At 36.4% G+C, this 20,163-nt stretch overlaps 1 protein-coding gene across 1 annotated transcript; it reads right to left on the bottom strand.

The window, feature by feature from the left end:
- Window positions 1-806: 806 nt before the first annotated feature.
- Window positions 807-4,965, bottom strand: LOC131855416 (uncharacterized). The gene is made up of 3 exons (XM_059206690.1): window positions 4,599-4,965; window positions 3,223-4,421; window positions 807-2,873 (listed from the first exon to the last, which is right to left on the bottom strand). The coding sequence occupies exons 1-3, from the start codon at window positions 4,963-4,965 to the stop codon at window positions 807-809; spliced, it is 3,633 nt and encodes a 1,210-aa protein (XP_059062673.1).
- Between the last annotated feature and the right edge of the window lie 15,198 nt (window positions 4,966-20,163).

The raw sequence follows: 20,163 nt of genomic DNA, 5'->3' as shown, positions 1-20,163 counted from the left end.
AATAACATAGGTGTTAGATATTAAATGGACCTATAGTTCTTAAAGGTCATGAGTTCAAAAAGAACATATGCTGCGTGTTTGTAATTTTTTTTATTAGTAATGTATTTTATGATAATAATTAAAAAAACATTATCTAGTGGCGGCGCGGGTGAAATAAATATTGTTTGATTTTGATTTAAGTGGACTGTATCTAAATAATCTGACGGGTACGTGGATTGACACGATACACTGTTAGGTTGGTGATTGAGAACTGCTTGTGAGGATGGAACACAAAGAAAGACAGTTCTGGTAAGGAAGGAGGCACAGTACCTTTGAATTGTAGGTTGCAGTGCGGCGGCTATCGGTGTCTCCAGGTCCCAGCTACTTGCTTCACAACAATGGCACAAACACAATGGTCTTAAACACACTAGAGCGATGCGGTGGATTAAAATGTTTAGTAATTATCACGAATTACAAAAAAACTTGATCTTAAGCGCGATCAAGGCGGGAATTCAATGTCAACTTCAGCGTTCAATTTTACAGTGACGCGCGAGCGCGATATGTCACTTTCGATACAAGCGAATCTTCTCGCTCGCACTTAAAACAAAGGTATGTGCGGGAATAGGAGAGGATAAAGGAATTAGTGTAGTGCCAATCCTTAGAAAATTAACGTTTCGTACCACGCTAAATTATTTATTTGAACAAACTATTACTAATAATAATTATACAATGATAAACAAAAATGTAATGTTATATGGCGCAACCATTCCTAAAAATAGAAACTTAAAATAAACTAAACCTTAACCTAGAACTCGTATTAACTAAAACTAATGTCTAGGTAAGGGGCACAGACGTACAACCGGGCGCAAATAGGAGCCGGTTGCAGTTTTTACACGAACAACCCGAATTACGCCGTCAGAAGCCGGAAAGACCTCTTCAATAACCCCTAAAGGCCAATGAAGTGGTGGCGCGTTTTCAGTACGTACAATTACAACAGTTCCGACAGTCATCTGATTGACGGGCGTATTCCATTTTTCGCGAGATTGTAATGTGTGCAGGTACTCCGCTCTCCATCGCTTCCAGAACGTTTGCACTAATCTGTCTAATAATGCGTGGCGTGAAATCAAAGAACTGTCAGCTATTTCTGCGGCGGGCAAATATTTCAACGGAGTAAAATTTAAAAAATGTGCGGGTGTTAGTGCAAGCGGCTCTGACGGATCATTAGATAAAGTCCGACATAATGGTCGAGTATTCATGATTGCCTCTACTTGCGTGAGTACCGTAATCATTTCCTCAAATGATAAAACTTGAACCCCAACGACCCTGAACAAATGCGTTTTCAAACTTTTTATATTAGTCTCCCAGTTACCTCCGAAGTGACTAGCAGCGGGAGTGTTGAGAAACCAAGTCAGGCGGTTTTCTGACAAGACGTGCGCAAATTCGGTGTTAAAATGTTTAGAGCTCAAAAATGCGTGAAGTTCCGAAAGCGTGCGTTTTGCTCCAATATAATTAGTGCCATTATCGGAGTAGATATGAGCTACAGGACCACGACGAGATAAAAACCGTTTAAGAGCTGACATGAAACTTGCTGTACTTAAATCTCCTGCCAATTCTATATGGACGGCGCGGGTTGTTAAACAAACGAATAAACAAATATAAGCTTTAGTAGACCGTATGCCACGACCACGTGTTATAGTTATTTTGAAAGGACCAGCATAATCGGTACCTGTGTGCATGAATGGTTTTAATGTTTCAAGAACACGACAGGGTTTGTGATCTGACATTTCTGGAAATGTCGATTTCGGACGAAGTTTAAAACAAGGTACACATTTGTGCACTCTGTGGCGAATCAAGTTGCGGGCAGATAAAATCCAATATTTCTGCCTTAAAATAGACATCAGTAAATCAGGACCAGCATGACAATTAACTTTATGGTGATAGTCTACTAATAAATCCAATATATGATGTTTCCGGGGAAGAACGATAGGGTGTTTCTGATCAAAATTCAAGTTCGAATTTCTCAAACGACCACCGACTCTAATTATACCTTCTAGAATGAAGGGTTTGAGTCGCTGAAGTGATCGGGAACAAAATTTTCCATTTTGTAAATTGTTAATTTCCCCATGAAAATACAAAGCCTGTAATTCTCGAAGGATTACAAGTTCTGCGTAATCTAAATCTGCTGCGGTTATGAATTTTAGCGGGGTTAATAATTTTGCGAAACGACAGACATAAACTACGCAGCGAAGAAGCTTGGACCAAGAAGAAAAGCGATTTGCCAGAGCGATGAAAACCGATTCTTCTGGCGGTGTACGAGTAACAAAGGAGAGTTTCTTCTCCTCAGGCGGGTCCATAACAGCAGAAGGATTGAAAGTGGTGACTGGCCATTCCGAAAAGGTGGATTTAGCCCACTGCGGGCCGTTGAACCATAGGGGGTGGTGAATTATTTGGGCAGGAGTAAGCCCTCGCGATAGACAGTCGGCTGGATTGTCCGAACCAGACACGTGATAAAAATTGTGCGGTGAAAGCAGAGATTGAATTTTAGAAACTCTATTCGCGACAAAAGTATCCCACCTGTGGGGCGATGCGTGGATCCAACATAAAGCAACTGTTGAATCAGAAAATGCGTGTATTGCCTTAATTGGATAGCGGTTGTTAACAGCGGTAACAATATTATTAATTAAATTAGCGAGCAAAAGCGCTGCGCAAAGTTCGAGTCGGGCCAACGACACGACCTTGCGGGGTGCAACCTTAGATTTTGCACTTATAAGATGCACAGTACTCACACCATCATTCTCGACGTGGAAGTACACAACAGCACCATAAGCCTTTTCACTAGCGTCTGCGAAGCCAATGATGTTCACCACACTGCGTTTTGTGATGTCAACATGGCGCTGTAATTTAATTTGATCTAGACTGGGAGCTCATCCCTGAAACGTGACCATTGTCTGACGATAACGTCAGGGGGGGCGTCGTCCCAATCGCAGTTGCATAACCATAACTCTTTGACAAGAAGTTTGGCAAATAATATAACGGGTGCTACGAAACCCATTACATCCCACAATCTTGCGACACAAGATAAAATGGTGCGTTTTGTACACTTTTCAGCGGGCGTGCAAATTTTTAAACTAAATAAATCTGAGCTAGAGACCAGCACAGACCCAGAATTTTATGCGTATCAGACACATCGAATTCTACGACCGACGAAAGTCGATGTGTTGACGGAATGGAATTTAAAACTACTTGCGAATTGCTCGTCCATTTGACAAGATCAAATTGTCCGGCCTTCATGAGTGAGATGATCTCAGCAGCTGTGACGATAGCCTCATCTTCACTATCTAGACAATATACTAAATCATCCATGTACAGACCGGTGTGAACCGCTTCCTTAGCTTTTGGGAACGATTCGCCTTCGTCGGTGGCTAACTGCTTAATAGTACGCAGTGCAAGAAACGGACTCGATTTGAGTCCAAAACAAACGCGATTAAACTGATAAACCTGGAGAGGTTCGTCAGGCGAAAATCTATACAATATGCGTTGAAATCTGCGGTCACTCTCTCTAATACGAATGCAAAGAAACATTTGCCTAATATCGGCAGAGAGAGCTACTGAAAATAATCTGAAGTTAACTATAATATCAAATAAATTGCGTTGTAAATTCTGTCCATTATAAAGAAGATCGTTGAGAGATACGGACGTGCTAGTTTTAGCGCTAGCATTGAGTACGACGCGCAATTTAGACGTGAGTTTATCCTTTCGAATAACTCCATGGTGCGGTATTATATACGAAGGAGCATTACTATCATCATTAACGGGTGCGGGTGAAATATAACTCTTATCTAAATACTCCGTAATGACGTCATCATAGGCTTGCTTGAGTTCAGGCGAAGCCTGCATTTTGCGTTCGAGACAAAAGAAACATTTCTCGGCTAATCGACGCGAGTCGCCAAGAGAATGTGCATTACCCTTGAAGGGAAGCGCGACGGTATAACGACCGTCGTCCTCGCGAGTGGTAGTGCCAGCATAAATAGCTTCACACTCCTTGTCGTCCGGGCTGAGAATCGGTGCAACATTCACCTCTTCCATTTCCCAGAATCTACATAGAACGGATTCCATCGTGGGTTCGGTAACACAACAATGCGCGGTGGTAGTGTAATTACAATTATCTAACATATTAGACACGGAAGTATCGGTATTTGATCTAGCGGGAGCTGAACCTACAATAACAAAGCCTAATACGGTCTCAATAGCATACGGCGAGACGTATGCGGGTTGACCTTTAACCTTACGGGACAATATTAAATGCGGGAAAATTGAGGCACCGATTAACATGTCAATGTTCCCAGGAGTAGCGTAACTATCATCGGCTAAAGGCAAATTTTTAAAATTTGAAAATAATGAAATATCGACACTAACAGTCGGTAAACGTTCGGTTATTTTATCTACAATTAAGGATTCCATATCAAATTTAATATTACGATTAAACCGTGAAAAGAATTTTATATGTACAGAACCCTGTGTGGCCTTTGTTGTCCCTCCTATACCTTTAATCGAAAAGGTTGTATTCTGTATACATTGCAATCCCAAGCGATTACAACAATCCCTAGTTACAAAATTACTTTGAGAAGCACTGTCCAATAATGCTCTAATATAATGTTCGTTACCGTCTCTATCGATCATTAAAACACGAGCGGTGGCTAACAATACTGTAGTAGGTACGCGAGGCATATTTTTATTAACATTGTCTGATAACGTGCATAATGCTACGTCTTCCGATGCGCGGGATACGACGGGTGTCGGCGGGGGTGAGTGCGGGGCGCGGTCCGTGCAAGGAGCCGGTCGGCCGCCGCCGCCGCCGCCAACAGCGGGCTGCGTGTGCGACGAGTGCGACGATAGATCCACTGCGCGTGACGTAGTCGCTGTGACCGAACTACCACTGAGTATGTTCGCGGTGGAGGTGGCATTACTATGCTCAAAGTGGAGCATAGTATGATGTTTTGAGTCACATTTGTGACATCGACTATTTGAGTTACAATTAAATACACGGTGATTTTTACTTAGACAATTAATACAGTAGGAATTAGATTTAACAAATCGGAAACGATCATTAGGCGTTAAATTTCGAAAACCTGGACATTTATATAAATGTCCATGTTTTATGTTACACAATGAGCACTTAGGCTGCGGATTAGCGGTTGTAGTATAAGAGTATGTAGATTTATGTTGCATAACTTTCGATGCCGCATCCATACGACGATCGACAACTTTCTTAGTAACTTCTTGGTTGCTTGAAGAAGTGCGTTGCAATATTTTAATGTGATCGCGCACAAATGACACTAATGTATCGAAAGATGGGATGTCGGATCCCCGTTTATCTAGTTCGAAAGCGCGGGCGGTTTCGGAATCTAATTTCTTTAACGCGGTATACAAAAATATAAAATCCGAAAGATTATTAATTTTTAAGTTATTTAACGCGGATACTGAAGTTGCGAATTTATCGAGAAATTGTTCTAAATTATTTATATTTGATGAATGAAAGGGCTTCATTTCGAATATTTGATCTAGGTATGATGATGCGAGCAGTCTCTTATCTTCATACTTACTAATTAAAGCATCTAAAATGACCTTATAATTTTCAGAACAAGGGTTTATACCGGCAAATACAGAACGAGCTTTACCTGTCAGTTTACCCATCAAATAATGTAATTTTTCCGAATCTGACAATCTAGGATTGTCATGAACTATGCTTTTGTAAGCTGTATAGAATAAAGACCAGGATCTCAGATCTCCTGAGTATTCCGGAATTGGTAGGGGGCAGACGAGGCCTGTCCTCATCCCTATTATGCTGATGATGTTTGACATCAGGCGGTACCTCTAGCGATCTTGCGGCTCGTTTTATACGGCAATACAAATCATCAAATGCCATGAGCGGTTGATAATTAATAACATATTTAGGATTCAATTTAGATTCTAAAGTATTTATTTTATCTAACATAGTTTCGAAATCCGAGCGTAATTTGTCAACTGTTTCGATCTCACACAAGAATGTTTCTCTTTCATATTCACTAGAAAGATTATGAGTCCTATCTGTAATACTTTGTATGCGAGAAAACATTAAATCCTTTTTAGCGAGTAACAGGGGTAACTGATTGACATCCGACATGATGAACAACCTATAAATACAAAAACTTGTTTGTACTAATAAATATATAAGAAAGCGGTGCGGTGGAGAACAGATAAATACCTACACAAGTTACGTGCGGTGCGGTACGGTACGGTGCGGTGCGGTGCGGTGCGGTGCGGTGCGGTGCAATGAGAGCCGGCAGTACACAATGTACTTACAATTAAAATACGAAATAATAAACCACAACGTACTCGTGATAAGAATCTGTCAAATATTTATATTAAACAAAGCGATGTCTGTTTATTACAGCGTAAGCAATGTCTTGTTTATTACAGCGAACTAAATTCAAAGTCTATGCCGCTAACCTATTCAATAGTAGACCGGTAGAAAGCGATAATATTAAGCTATAATATCGTATGCGTCTCAGCCTACCCTAAGGGGGCCTGAGGATATCAATATGTAGGTAGATAGACTACCTACAATGGCGCGAAAGTAATTGATAACTACGAATATAAATGCGGTGACTACAAAAATAAAGTTGTTTTACCTATAGTTAGGTTAAAACAATGCGGGAGTATTACAACAAATCGTAAATACCTACTATTACTTACGATGCGAAATTGAGTTGACACGGAATTTGATATGAATCTATCAGGTAGTTGTACCTACATGTACCTACGAGATTCTAGAAACATCGATATAACGAAATAAAGAAAATGATGTAGTAAAATACAAATTAATTGTATGCGTTTGTACGAAATATACCTAGAAATAAAATATCTAGTGTGGTTTAACCAAATAATTACAATATTCGGCTCGAAATGGACCACTAAAATAATGGCGGCGCGGGTGAAATAAATATTGTTTGATTTTGATTTAAGTGGACTGTATCTAAATAATCTGACGGGTACGTGGATTGACACGATACACTGTTAGGTTGGTGATTGAGAACTGCTTGTGAGGATGGAACACAAAGAAAGACAGTTCTGGTAAGGAAGGAGGCACAGTACCTTTGAATTGTAGGTTGCAGTGCGGCGGCTATCGGTGTCTCCAGGTCCCAGCTACTTGCTTCACAACAATGGCACAAACACAATGGTCTTAAACACACTAGAGCGATGCGGTGGATTAAAATGTTTAGTAATTATCACGAATTACAAAAAAACTTGATCTTAAGCGCGATCAAGGCGGGAATTCAATGTCAACTTCAGCGTTCAATTTTACAGTGACGCGCGAGCGCGATATGTCACTTTCGATACAAGCGAATCTTCTCGCTCGCACTTAAAACAAAGGTATGTGCGGGAATAGGAGAGGATAAAGGAATTAGTGTAGTGCCAATCCTTAGAAAATTAACGTTTCGTACCACGCTAAATTATTTATTTGAACAAACTATTACTAATAATAATTATACAATGATAAACAAAAATGTAATGTTATATGGCGCAACCATCTAGTATAACACAAGCTTAAGCTAGCTTAACTTGGGTCTAGATGGCGATGTGTGATTAGAAATACATATAGACATAATCTTTATTCAAATAAACTTAAGTTTCTTGCTTATTCTTCTTGTGATGAAACAGTTTTCCGAATAAGCGGTATATTTGAAAAAAATGTTGACTATTCAAAAGTGCTTAAATTAAGTTTATTTGAGTAAATGAATTTCTGTTCTATTCTATTCTATTAATATAAGTACTTTTGAATAGTTCAGTTTATTGATTCTACCGCTCATTCGGAATGCAGACTCATCACAAGAAGAATGAGCAAGAATTGTCCTGAGATTATAATTATGAATTTGTATAAACTTTCAAGATATTCAGCATTATTTTGGTAGATCTATAATCTTCTGTATCAAGGCGTTAAGCTATTATGCTTTAATATTAAACATTCAGACATCTGCTACCGTAGGTACTTGCCTACCAAACATATACACTGTCGTGTGCAAGCTATAAATATTGTAAGATGCATCTCAGCGGGCCACATTGATGGCGGTGACATCTGCGCAGCTGCATCACGAGATTACATTGCAATTGGAAATAAGTAAAAATCCACTGATTGCAAGATTTATATGCAAATTGTTGATTTAATGTTCCATACTATATTTTTGATGACCGTTTCTGATTCGCTCGGCTGCTTGTAGTGTGTCAGTTTTTTTTTAACAAATTCAAATTCACAATTTCTTTATTCATGTAAGTGCATTATAAACTCTTATGATAGAGGTAAGGGGTCATTAGGTCGACCTCCACGCGGTTTCTTCTGGAAACCATCGTGATAAATTCCTAGTGAATTTGTCACGTGACAGTTAATTTTATTATATTAGATAATGCTATATTAGAGCTACTCAATTACACACAATTTCATAAGAATTTCTCCAGCCGTTTCGTAGGAGTTTTGTTACAAACACCTACTGTATTTTATCAGAAGATAATGCTGCTGTGACATAATAATATGTTAAATTTATGGAGAAATAAATATCCATTCATTAAGTGCTATATAGTATAAACAAACGGGACCACAGTATAATCTTATAGTATCGTTAACAATTAGGTTAAAGTTGAAATTCCAACGATACGGTTTATCCAAAAGTTTGTTGTCCGATTGTTTTAATTGACTATTAAAACAATTTGGCCAGTAAAGTTTACTGTCGCAGTAATAACAACAATAAAAACACGCCATCATTGTTAATAATGTGTTGTTTAATCGATTTATATTATTTTCTTGAATTCAGCTACCATTTTGATGACCTCGGTGGTCTAGCGGTCTAGTACACCGCTTTACGGTCGCGGGTTCGATTCCTCGCACGGCATAAACATTTGTATTCATGAGTATGATTGTTTGTTTCGGTCTGAGTGTTTTCTATGTATAATAAGTAAGCTAGTAAAAAAGATGAACGTACAAGGAACGTATACTATTACGATAACCTCAGATGGCGTAGATAGAGGCATTGTCAAATGTAGTCTTTATTGTGATTATATACTGGTACCAAGCCACTCCTTCGAGGATTAATTTAGTTTGTTATCGGTATTGTTATCATCGGACAATCAGGCAAAATATATGTCATATAGTTTTTTTTATTGTCACCCAGATGTATACACACGACAATAAAAATAAAGTTATATTTTTTTTTACAAAGTTAATTTATTCAAAATACAAAAATTAAAGTACTGTCCAAAAGCAGACACTGCTACATTGCTCCAATCCGTCAACAGGACTTAAAAGATTAACATCACCCCAATGGGAGTCCAAATGGCCGTTAATGCTATACACTTAGAGTTTAGATTTGCACAGCCTCCGTTAAGATTAACACAACAAATCACAATTACAATTTCATTAACTAATCGCACAAAATGAATCCAAAGTTGAACACACTCGGAGGTTTCTGCAATCAGTCGCATTTACCCGCCACTCGGATCAAGTTGATTAAAGGGTAGCCAGATGTATATATAATACTAGCATTTGCCCGCGGCTTCGCTCGCGTTAATTTATCCCCTTAGAAGTGGAATTTATCAAAATACTTTCTTAGGGAATGCCGACGTCATAGTAGCTTTATGCATGCAAAGTCTCAGCCCGATTAAAATTGACAAAGTTTCATACAAACTTTCATCTCCTATTTTATTCCCTTGGGGGTAGAAGTAATGAAAATCCTTTCTTAGCGGATGCCTACGTCATAACATCTACCTGCATGCCAAATTTCAGCCCGATACGTACGATTAAGTGTTTTGGGCTGTGCGTTGATAGATCACTATGTCAGTCACCTTTGAGTTATATATATATATATATATATAGATATCGTCGGTTAAATAGAAAAATGGCAGTATTCAAAATGTAATTTTTTTTTTAAATGTACAAGTTTTAGAGCAATCATTTAATATTTTTCATCATAGCCTATATGTTGTTCTGACATATAAGCTATATTACTGTAAAGTTTCATCAAAAGCCGTTTAGTAGTTTTTGCGTGAAATAGTAATAAACATCCATTCATACTCACAAACTTTCGCGTTTATAATAATAAGATAGTAGACCTAGAACAATTCATACAGCGCCATCTAGTTAATATAATTGGTACTAGAGAACTGATATAAAGATATATGTATGTACATTTTTTTAAAATACATAACCAGTATATAAAAAACCATCCAGACCGTTTCCGAATAAATAACGCTGGACAATTAACACAGCGCCATCTAGTCCCACGGTAAGCAGAGCTTGTTAACACAAGCTCTGCTTTGCTATAAACTATAACTAATTTATAGCGAACTGATATAAATACTTAAATTTTTTGTAAATACATATATATAATATACATAGAAAACACCCAGAACACAAACAATCATACTCATGAATACAAATGTTTGCACCGTACGAGGAATCGAAACCGCGACCATCGAAACTAAAGCAGTGTGCTAAACCGCTAGACCAGCGAGGTCGTCAAATAATCATACTTATATTTATTTCTGTACTAGCGAGGAATCGAACCCGCGACAGTAGAAAAAAAACCACGTAAACCGTCAAAAAAACTTCAACGATATCAATTCCAATACGCCATAATCCAAACATCAATAGTAAATAGTCTGGAGAGGACCGTCATTTTATGTAACAAATATACATACAGAGCATTCCGGCGACCTTCCAAGATATCTGATTATGGTATTGGACCCCATCACATTATGATAATGGACAATTGCGCGCCGACCTATATCTACAAATAGATTGATTTCCAATTTTTCCCGCGTCAGAGGTCTGATTGATTTTTAGGTTATTGCCATCGATATTACTATGGTTTTTCGATAATTACTATACTACTGTGTCACTGTTGAAGCCTGTTTTTATATAGTTTACTAGCTACTCGCCCCGACTTCGCACGATTGTACATGTATTATATATATTAACCTTCCTCTTGAGTCACTCTATCTATTAAAAAAAACGCTACAAAATCCGTTGCTTAGTTTTAAAGATTGAAGCATACATATGGACGGACAGACAGCGACAGCGACTTTGTTTTATATTATGTAATGAAATAAAGAAAATATAGTCGAGCGCAGTGAAGGCTGACTCATCAGTCATACTCGTGAACGAGTGCTGCTTGTAGGGACTGGTCTGCTCTTATCACTACGACTGATTTAATCTTATTGTATATTTATTTATATTTGTCCCAAATAAATTAGTGCTGGTTGGTAGTTTGTATTCACACGTTTCGGCTTGTAAATGTAAACTTACAAGGATTATTTAAAAGAGCAATACACAAGTTTCTTGCTCGTTCTTCTTGTGATGAGACAGCTTTCCGAACGAGCGGTAGATAAAAAAAAATGTTACGACTATTCAAAAGTGCTTAAATTAAGTTTATTTTAATAAATTATTTTCTATTCTATTCTAAGAATAATGAATGGAATTGTGCCTCTGTCTGTATTAAAGGACGCATAACTTTATCTGTATATTTACAAAAATATATGAAACACAATTCATATTAATAATATATAACAATGATATTACTAGTCACAACTAGTAATCATAATTGTTATATATTATTTTTTGTATTTATAATATTTCTCTCTCTCTCTCTTAGCGGCTATAATCATTATAAAAATGTCGCTTCAGAAACATCTATTACAACGAGAGGTGAAATATGTTATTTTTTATAAAAAAAAACAAATTTTTCTTTCAACCAGGGCTTTGCTTTCTTATTTTATATCTGTCAGTCCTAACTTAATAATTAAAAAAAAAAACATATCTTTTCTGTACTATTGCCATAACAGCTACAACTATTGTTACCATTGAGTTTAGAATCGTGAATTTAATTTTTATTTTACCTTAAATTGACCTCAGAAATGCTTTTCTATTTGTTTCAGCAATATTTCGTCTTCAGATTAAACAGAAGTTGTTAAAAAGTCAAAAACAAAGTCTGTCCGTTCCTATATATGCTAAACTTTTTAAAACTACGCAACGGATTTTGAAGCGGTTTTTTTAATAAGTAGAGTGATTCAAGAGGAAGGTTTATCTAAATATATAACTCAAAGGTGACTGACATACTGATCTATCAACGCACAGCCCAAACCACTGGACGGATCGGGATGAAATTTGGCATGCAGGTAGATGTTATGACGTAGGCATCCGCTAAGAAAGGATTTTGATTAATTCTACTCCCAAGGGGATAAAATAGGGGATGAAAGTTTGTATGAAACTTTGTCAATTTTAAATCGGGCTGAGACTTTGCATACTACATAAAGCTACTATGATGTAGGCATCCCCTAAGAAATGATTTTTGATAAATTCCACCCCTAAGGGGATAAAATAGGTGATGAAAGTTTGTATGAAAGTACTGTAAAGCAGGGCAAAAGCTAGTATAATTATATATATAATACATATACACCCGTGCGAAGCCGGAACGAGTAGATAGTCTCGAATAAAGCTGCCTCTATTCTAAATACCAAATGCCTCTATTTCACAGTACTACAATTAATTTATCTGGCACTAAAATGCTGTTATTACACATCTCAGGCTCGTAGTAGGGGGCGTGGGCCTGAATGAGCAGGGTGTGATAATTTGACGAATGTTGCCAACTCCATATATGCTGACGGTGCCAAATGGAAACGTCGGTTGGCTCATTGCGAATTACGCTCAGTGATAATTGGAACAAACTTAGTAGTGTGCATTGTAATTTATAATTTAAATATTTATTATTACAGTCTAAAAAACATCGATTGACTCATTGCGAGTTACGTTCAGTCATAACTGGAACAAACTTAGTAGTGTGCGTTGTAATTTATAATTTAAATATTGATTATTACAGTCTAAAAAACATCGATTGACTCATTGCGAGTTACGTTCAGTCATAACTGGAACAAACTTGTAGTGTGCATTGTAATTTATAATTTAAATATTGATTATTACAGTCTAAAAAACATCGGTCGGTTCATTGTTAGTTACGCTCAGTGAGAATTGGAACAAAATTAGTAGTGTGCATTGTAATTTATAATTTATATATTTATTATTACAGTCTAAAAAACATCGGTCGGTTCATTGTTAGTTACGCTCAGTGAGAATTGGAACAAAATTAGTAGTGTGCATTGCAATTTATAATTTAAATATTTGACATTACAGTCTAAAAAACATCGGTTGACTCATTGCGAGTTACGTTCAGTCATAACTGGAACAAACTTAGTAGTGAGCATTGTAATTTATAATTTAAATATTTATTATTACAGTCTAAAAAACATCGGTCGGTTCATTGTTAGTTATGCTCAGTGATAATTGGAACAAACTTGTAGTATGCATTGTAATTTGTAATTTAAATATTGATTATTACAGTCCACAAAACATCGGTCAGCTCAATGCGAGTTACGCTCAGTGATAATTGAAACAAACTTAGTAGTGTGCATTGTAATTTGTAATTTAAATATTGATTATTACAGTCTAAAAAACATCGGTTAACTCATTGCGAGTTACGCTCAGTGATAATTGGAACAAACTTAACTGTGTGCATTGTAATTTATAATTTATATATTTATTATTACAGACTAAAATAGTTCCCCCTCCAATCGATGCCCCGTCGAATTCAAACGGAGATCGAAATTATGACGGCCTGAGCCGAGGTTCCAAACCCTAGCGGTGACCTCAGACTAAAGTCGTATCCGTCAGGCGGGAGTTGGCCTTCAGCCGCTCCATAAGTCCTTCTGCGGGTTTGGAGTGCCATCTGCACTCGCCCCCTATCCTCCGATGAAGCTGTCAAGGCCAGATGCGGCCTACATTAGAGTAGTCCGAAAAAACCTAAAATAGAGTAATGATTATAATATATTTTGTAACTGTGACAGTTTGTGACTCGATGAAATTATAATTTAAAAATTAATCTGTAATTTTGTAAATGCGGTCTGTTCGGGTTACGAACTCTGATTAGATTAATAGCTTTGGACAAAATCGCTATAGCATATTTTTCTTTTATAGACCATTTTGGTGGTCACTCTATAATAATAATAATAATAATCTCACGACAATTCACACAGCGCCATTTAGACCCAAGTTAAGCTAGATGAAGCTTGTGTTATGGGTCTAGTACCCATAACACAAGCTTCATACAACTGATACAAATACATAGATATTTACGGAAGAGAACTGTACCTCCAGTGAGGAAACTATAATAATAATAATCTCAGGACAATTCACACAGCGCCATCTAGACCCAAGTTAAGCTAGCTAAAGCTTGTGTTATAGGTACTAGATAACTGATACAGATGCATAGATTTTTTTTTCGTAAATACATACATATTATACATAGAAAACACCCAGAACGATACAAACAATCATGCTCATGAATACAAATGTTTGTGCCGTGCGAGGAATGGAACCCGCGACTATCGGACGTAAAGCGGTGTGCTAGACCACTATATAACCTAGGTCTAGTCGTCAAGCTCCCAAATTTGAATTTTAAAATGAATCTGTATTATTGTAAACATGTACAATATTTATTTGTAAAGAATACGAGCTGAGTTTCTTGTCAGTTCATCTCATCTCGAAAGCATTGCGAACTGACGGTAGATTTGACATATCAAATTACGTTCGTTTATTTCTTCCTAGCTAAATATCCCACATGATGGTGGAGTCAGCTGACCTTTTTTTTTTACAAAGTTAATTTATTCAAAATACAAAAATTAAAGTACTGTCCAAAAGCAGACACTGCTACATTGCTCCAATCCGTCAACAGGACTTAAAAGATTAACATCTCCCCAATGGGAGTCCAAATGGCCGTTAATGCTATACACTTAGAGTTTAGATTTGCACAGCCTCCGTTAAGATTAACACAACAAATCACAATTACAATTTCATTAACTAATCGCACAAAATGAATCCAAAGTTGAACACACTCGGAGGTTTCTGCAATCAGTCGCATTTACCCGCCACTCGGATCAAGTTGATTAAAGGGTAGCCAGATGTATATATAATACTAGCATTTGCCCGCGGCTTCGCTCGCGTTAATTTATCCCCTTAGAAGTGGAATTTATCAAAATACTTTCTTAGGGAATGCCGACGTCATAGTAGCTTTATGCATGCAAAGTCTCAGCCCGATTAAAATTGACAAAGTTTCATACAAACTTTCATCTCCTATTTTATTCCCTTGGGGGTAGAAGTAATGAAAATCCTTTCTTAGCGGATGCCTACGTCATAACATCTACCTGCATGCCAAATTTCAGCCCGATACGTACGATTAAGTGTTTTGGGCTGTGCGTTGATAGATCACTATGTCAGTCACCTTTGAGTTATATATATATATATATATATAGATATCGTCGGTTAAATAGAAAAATGGCAGTATTCAAAATGTAATTTTTTTTTTAAATGTACAAGTTTTAGAGCAATCATTTAATATTTTTCATCATAGCCTATATGTTGTTCTGACATATAAGCTATATTACTGTAAAGTTTCATCAAAAGCCGTTTAGTAGTTTTTGCGTGAAATAGTAATAAACATCCATCCATACTCACAAACTTTCGCATTTATAATAATAAGATAGTAGACCTAGAACAATTCATACAGCGCCATCTAGTTAATATAATTGGTACTAGAGAACTGATATAAAGATATATGTATGTACATTTTTTTAAAATACATAACCAGTATATAAAAAACCATCCAGACCGTTTCCGAATAAATAACGCTGGACAATTAACACAGCGCCATCTAGTCCCACGGTAAGCAGAGCTTGTTAACACAAGCTCTGCTTTGCTATAAACTATAACTAATTTATAGCGAACTGATATAAATACTTAAATTTTTTGTAAATACATATATATAATATACATAGAAAACACCCAGAACACAAACAATCATACTCATGAATACAAATGTTTGCACCGTACGAGGAATCGAAACCGCGACCATCGAAACTAAAGCAGTGTGCTAAACCGCTAGACCAGCGAGGTCGTCAAATAATCATACTTATATTTATTTTTGTACTAGCAAGGAATCGAACCCGCGACAGTAGAAAAAAAAACCAAGTAAACCGTCAAAAAAACTTCAACGATATCAATTCCAATACGCCATAATCCAAACATCAATAGTAAATAGTCTGGAGAGGACCGTCATTTTATGTAACAAATATACATACAGAGCATTCCGGCGACCTTCCAAGATATCTGATTATGGTATTGGACCCCATCACATTATGATAATGGACAATTGCGCGCCGACCTATATCTACAAATAGATTGATTTCCAATTTTTCCCGCGTCAGAGGACTGATTGATTTTTAGGTTATTGTCATCGATATTACTATGGTTTTTCGATAATTACTATACTACTGTATCACTGTTGAAGCCTGTTTTTATATAGTTTACTAGCTACTCGCCCCGACTTCGCACGGTTGTACATGTATTATATATATAAACCTTCCTCTTGAGTCACTCTATCTATTAAAAAAACGCAATCAAAATCCGTTGCTTAGTTTTAAACATTGAAGCATACATAGGGACGGACAGACAGCGATAGCGACTTTGTTTTATAATATATAATGAAATAAAGAAAATATGGTCGAGCGCAGTGAAGGCTGACTCATCAGTCATACTCGTGAACGAGTGCTGCTTGTAGGGACTGGTCTGCTCTTATCACTACGACTGATTTAATCTTATTGTATATTTATATTTGACCCAAATAAATTAGTGCTGGTTGGTAGTTTGTATTCACACGTTTCGGCTTGTAAATGTAAACTTACAAGGATTATTTAAAAGAGCAACACACAAATTTCTTGCTCGTTCTTCTTGTGATGTGACAGCTTTCTGAACGAGCGGTAGATAAAAAAATGTTACGACTATTCAAAAGTGCTTAAATTAAGTTTATTTTAATAAATTATTTTCTATTCTATTCTAAGAATAATTAATGGAATTGTACCTCTGTCTGTATTAAAGGACACATAACTTTATCTGTATATTTACAAAAATATATGAAACACAATTCATATTAATAATATATAACAATGATATTACTAGTCACAACTAGTAATCATAATTGTTATATATTATTTTTTGTATTTATAATATTTCTCTCTCTCTCTCTTAGCGGCTATAATCATTATAAAAATGTCGCTTCAGAAACATCTATTACAACGAGAGGTGAAATATGTTATTTTTTATAAAAAAAAACAAATTTTTCTTTCAACCAGGGCTTTGCTTTCTTATTTTATATCTGTCAGTCCTAACTTAATAATTAAAAAAAAAACATATCTTTTCTGTACTATTGCCATAACAGCTACAACTATTGTTACCATTGAGTTTAGAATCGTGAATTTAATTTTTATTTTACCTTAAATTGACCTCAGAATTCTGAAATGCTTTTCTATTTGTTTCAGCAATATTTCGTCTTCAGATTAAACAGAAGTTGTTAAAAAGTCAAAAACAAAGTCTGTCCGTTCCTATATATGCTAAACTCTTTAAAACTACGCAACGGATTTTGAAGCGGTTTTTTAATAAGTACAGTGATTCAAGAGGAAGGTTTATCTAAATATATATAACTCAAAGGTGACTGACATAGTGATCTATCAACGCACAGCCCAAACCACTGAACGGATCGGGCTGAAATTTTGCATGCAGATAGATGTTATGACGTAGGCATCCGCGAAGAAAGGACTTTGATTAATTCTACTCCCAAGGGGATAAAATAGGGGATGAAAGTTTGTATGAAACTTTGTCAATTTTAAACCGATCGGGCTGAGACTTTGCATACATAAAACTACTATGACGTAGGCAACCCCTAAGAAAGGATTAGGATAAATTCCACCCCTAAGGGGATGAAATAGGTGATGAAAGTACTGTACAGCCGCAAAAACCATAACAAATAATAATACTTCTTAACGGGAGTGAAGCCACGGGCAAAAGCTATTATAATTATATATATAATATATGTACACCCGTGCGAAGCCGGAACGAGTAGCTAGTCTCGAATAAAGCTGCCTCTATTCTAAATACCAAATGCCTCTATTTCACAGTACTACAATTAATTTATCTGGCACTAAAATGCTGTTATTACACATCTCAGGCTCGTAGTAGGGGGCGTGGGCCTGAATGAGCGGGGTGTGATAATTTGACGAATGTTGCCAACTCCATATATGCTGACGGTGCCAAATGGAAACGTCGGTTGGCTCATTGCGAATTACGCTCAGTGATAATTGGAACAAACTTGTAGTGTGCATTGTAATTTGTAATTTAAATATTGATTATTACAGTCTAAAAAATATCGGTTGACTCATTGCGAGTTACGTTCAGTCATAACTGGAACAAACTTAGTAGTGTGCATTGTAATTTATAATTTAAATATTTAACATTACAGTCTAAATAACATCGGTTGACTCGTTGCGATGTATGCTCAGTGATAATTGGAACAAACTTGTAGTGTGCATTGTAATTTGTAATTTAAATATTGATTATTACAGTCTAAAAAACATCGGTCAGCTCAATGCGAGTTACGCTCAGTGATAATTGGAACAAACTTATAGTGTGCATTGTAATTTATAATTTAAATATTTATTATTACAGTCTAAAAAACATCGGTTGACTAGTTGCGATGTACGCTCAGTGATAATTGGAACAAACTTGTAGTGTGCATTGTAATTTGTAATTTAAATATTGATAATTACAGTCTAAAAAACATCGGTCAGCTCAATGCGAGTTACGCTCAGTGATAATTGGAATAAACTTGTAGTGTGCATTGTAATTTATAATTTATATATTTTTTATTATAGTCTAAAAAACATCGGTCGGTTCATTGTTAGTTACACTCAGTGATAATTGGAACAAACTTAGCAGTGTGCATTGTAATATATAATTTGTATATTTATTATTACAGACTAAAATAGTTTCCCCTCCAATTGATCCCCCGTCCAATTCAAACGGAGATCGAAATTATGACGGCCTGAGCCGAGGTTCCAAACCCTAGCGGTGACCTCAGACTAAAGTCGTATCCGTCAGGCGGGAGTTGGCCTTCAGCCGCTCCATAAGTCCTTCTGCGAGTTTGGAGTGCCATCTGCACTCGCCCCCTATCCTCCGATGAAGCTGTCAAGGCCAGATGCGGCCTACATTAGAGTAGTCCGAAAAAAACTAAAATAGAGTAATGATGATAATATATTTTGTAACTGTGACAATGTGTGACTCGATGAAATTATAATTTAAAAATTAATCTGTAATTTTGTAAACGTGGTCTGTTCGGGTTACGAACACTGATTAGATTAATTGCTTTGGACAAAATCGCTATAGCATATTTTTCTTTTATAGACCATTTTAGTGGTCACTCTATAATAATAATAATAATCTCACGACAATTCACACAGCGCCATCTAGACCCAAGTTAAGCTAGCTGAAGCTTGTGTTATGGGTTCTAGATAACTGATACAAATGCAAAGATTTTTTTTTCGTAAATACATACATATTATACATAGAAAACACCCAGAACGATACAAACAATCATGCTCATGAATACAAATGTTTGTGCCGTGCGAGGAATAGAACCCGCGACTATCGGACGTAAAGCGGTGTGCTAGACCACTATACAACCGAGGTCTAGGTCGTCATGCTCCCAAATTTGAATTTTAAAATGAATTTGTATTATTGTAAACATGTACAATATTTATTTGAAAAGAATACGAGCTGAGTTTCTTGTCAGTTCATCTCATCTCGAAAGCATTGCAAACTGACGGTAGATTTGACATATCAAATTACGTTCGTTTATTTCTTCCTAGCTAAATATCCCACATGATGGTGGAGTCAGCTGACCTTATTTCCTTATTTTAAATTATTACTCCGATTATACCTTTGTGCTATTGCTTTGTGCTTAGTGCTTATTTGCTTGTCAACCATTTTAAGATGCTGAATCTGTATCTGTAGGTTTAGACTATATAGTAAAGGAAGCCTGATCCTTGTCAATGAAAATCTAAAATCTTAAAACAAGATTTACCTCAAACAGCAACACACAAGTTTCTTGCTCATTATTCTTGTGATGAGTCTGCGTTCCGAATGAGTGGTAGAATAAAAAGAAGTGACTCTTCATAAGTCCTTATATTATGTTTATTTGAATAAAGATTATGAATTAT

The sequence above is a fragment of the Achroia grisella genome, unplaced genomic scaffold, assembly GCF_030625045.1.
Source record: "Achroia grisella isolate CSIRO2021 unplaced genomic scaffold, CSIRO_AGI_Agris_v1 utg1387, whole genome shotgun sequence".
In the NCBI taxonomy this organism is placed as follows: domain Eukaryota; kingdom Metazoa; phylum Arthropoda; class Insecta; order Lepidoptera; family Pyralidae; genus Achroia; species Achroia grisella.
The sequence above is the reverse complement of the archived record's forward strand: the minus strand, read 5'-3'. Positions and strand labels throughout refer to the sequence as shown.